The sequence below is a fragment of the Miscanthus floridulus genome, chromosome 16 (genome assembly GCF_019320115.1).
Source record: "Miscanthus floridulus cultivar M001 chromosome 16, ASM1932011v1, whole genome shotgun sequence".
Classification (NCBI taxonomy): Eukaryota; Viridiplantae; Streptophyta; class Magnoliopsida; order Poales; family Poaceae; genus Miscanthus; species Miscanthus floridulus.
Window position 1 is genome coordinate 89,853,407 of NC_089595.1, and position 1,639 is coordinate 89,855,045.

At 65.5% G+C, this 1,639-nt stretch overlaps 1 protein-coding gene across 1 annotated transcript; it reads right to left on the reverse strand.

Annotated features, from left to right (window-relative positions):
- Positions 1–316: 316 nt before the first annotated feature.
- Positions 317–1,364, reverse strand: LOC136511004 (uncharacterized). Its single transcript, XM_066505258.1, has 2 exons — positions 964–1,364; positions 317–743 (listed from the first exon to the last, which is right to left on the reverse strand). Exons 1-2 carry the CDS (start codon positions 1,362–1,364, stop codon positions 317–319), a joined length of 828 nt encoding a protein of 275 aa, XP_066361355.1.
- Positions 1,365–1,639: the final 275 nt, after the last annotated feature.

The following is a 1,639-nucleotide window of genomic DNA, read 5'->3' on the forward strand; positions in this document are numbered from 1 at the left end:
GGCAGACCCCGTGCGACCACTGTGTCTCGGCATGATAATCTGGTTCGGGAGCCTAGAGTTCATGTCTCTAGGACATGAGTACGATATGGTACTCCTCTCACCCAGAGTCCCGCACGAGGGTCGAGCCTCCCTCGCCGAAGGTCAGAGCTGGCTGCTCCATGGTACCGGCCGCCTCGGCATCCGCCACCTCCTTCCCCCAGGAAGTATTGCCGGAGGAAACCGAATGGACCTCCACTTCTTGGGCGCTCTCCCGCGATGCCGGCAGGCCTTGGACCGGGGGCGGTATTGAAGCTTGCCCCGCCTCCATCTCCGCCTCCTAGGCCGCTGGCTTCACCGTGCTCACATCGGCCTCCGCCACCCCAGCCTCAGTGGTCCCAGGAGCTCCGGCCTCCGCCACAATGGCCTCAGTGGTCCTAGGTGCCCTGGCCTCCGTCGCCTTGGCCTCAGAAGTTCGAGGGGCCTCGGCCTCGCCCTTGGTGGCCTCGGCGACTGAGGGCGCCTTGGCCCCATCTGACTCGCGGGCCTTGGCCTCGTAGAGCGTAGGCTCCTCCTCCTCCGCTTGCTTCGTGGCTACCTCAGTAGCCTCTCCCTGGGCAACCGGCTTCTTTGGGTCGGCCCTGGCCGAGGCCGCGCCATGCTGTATGGCAGCTTGCGCCTCCATCACCCATTGGGCGGTGGAGCTGGCGCTCACCTTGAGCGCCTTATGTGGCGCCAGGGCAGGCACTTCCGCCTGACGCTTTCGGCTGAGGGTAAAGCACTCACAAGGTCAGCATATGACCAAGGGATGTCCGAGAGATGCTACAACTCCACTGACAAAGCACTTACCTTGAACGGGGACACAATCGCTTCTGCACTGCGTCCCTCGTCCTCCGCAACGGCGAAGGCGGTAGCGGTGGCACGGCCCCCGTGTCTGTCGGTGCCGGTCAGCCCTCGTCAGACCCCCACGCCGCCTTGACCCTCTACGGAGGCTGTTGGGTCGCCTCCTCCATCGTCCTCCGCAACAGCGGCGGCGGCGGCGGTAGAGGCACGACCTCCATGTCCACCGATGCCGGCCGGCCCTCGCCGGACTCCGACGCCCCCTCGACCCTCTGCGGGGGTGGTTCCGCCGCCCCCGCCGCTGCTTGCTCCACCTCCGCCATCGAGCCCACCGGGCAGACGGCGTGCTTCCCCAACGCCCATGCCTCGGGCGCGTCGGCCTCGGCCCTAGGGCGGGCGATCGCCAGCCCCGAGGCATCCTCTCTCCCTCCTCCTGGAGGCGCCGGGCCGCTCACCGATGCCCTAGGCGTAGTCCCCTCGATGTTAGGGAGATGGTCCAGAGGACCCCGCCCTGCCTCGCTCTCGTCATCACTGCCTGAAGAATCCATCGACGATGACGGCGACGGAGATGACTCCACCAGGAGACCATCGTCCCTCTACTGCCGATGACGTTTCTCCCGCTCCTCATGCTCAGGGTTCTTCCTCTTGCGCTTTGCCTCCTCGGTGTCCTTCCGCTTCTTCTGCGCCTCGGTGTGTGCCCGGTTCACCGCCTGCCACTCCGCGTCCTCAGGAACGGGCAGTGGGGAGGCTCACACATCCCTCATCCCCTGTAGGAATGGCGAAAACTAATAAGGGAACAGGAAAATGCAAAGACCAAGGAAGC

Bases quoted from the DNA above. Each gene is read 5' to 3' on its own strand.
- LOC136511004 (XM_066505258.1), bottom strand. From the start codon at position 1,364: ATGGATTCTTCAGGCAGTGATGACGAGAGCGAGGCAGGGCGGGGTCCT. The intron at 744-963 runs GTAGAGGGTCAA...CTTTACCCTCAG, and splicing joins GAGGCGACCCAACAGCCTCC to CCGAAAGCGTCAGGCGGAAG.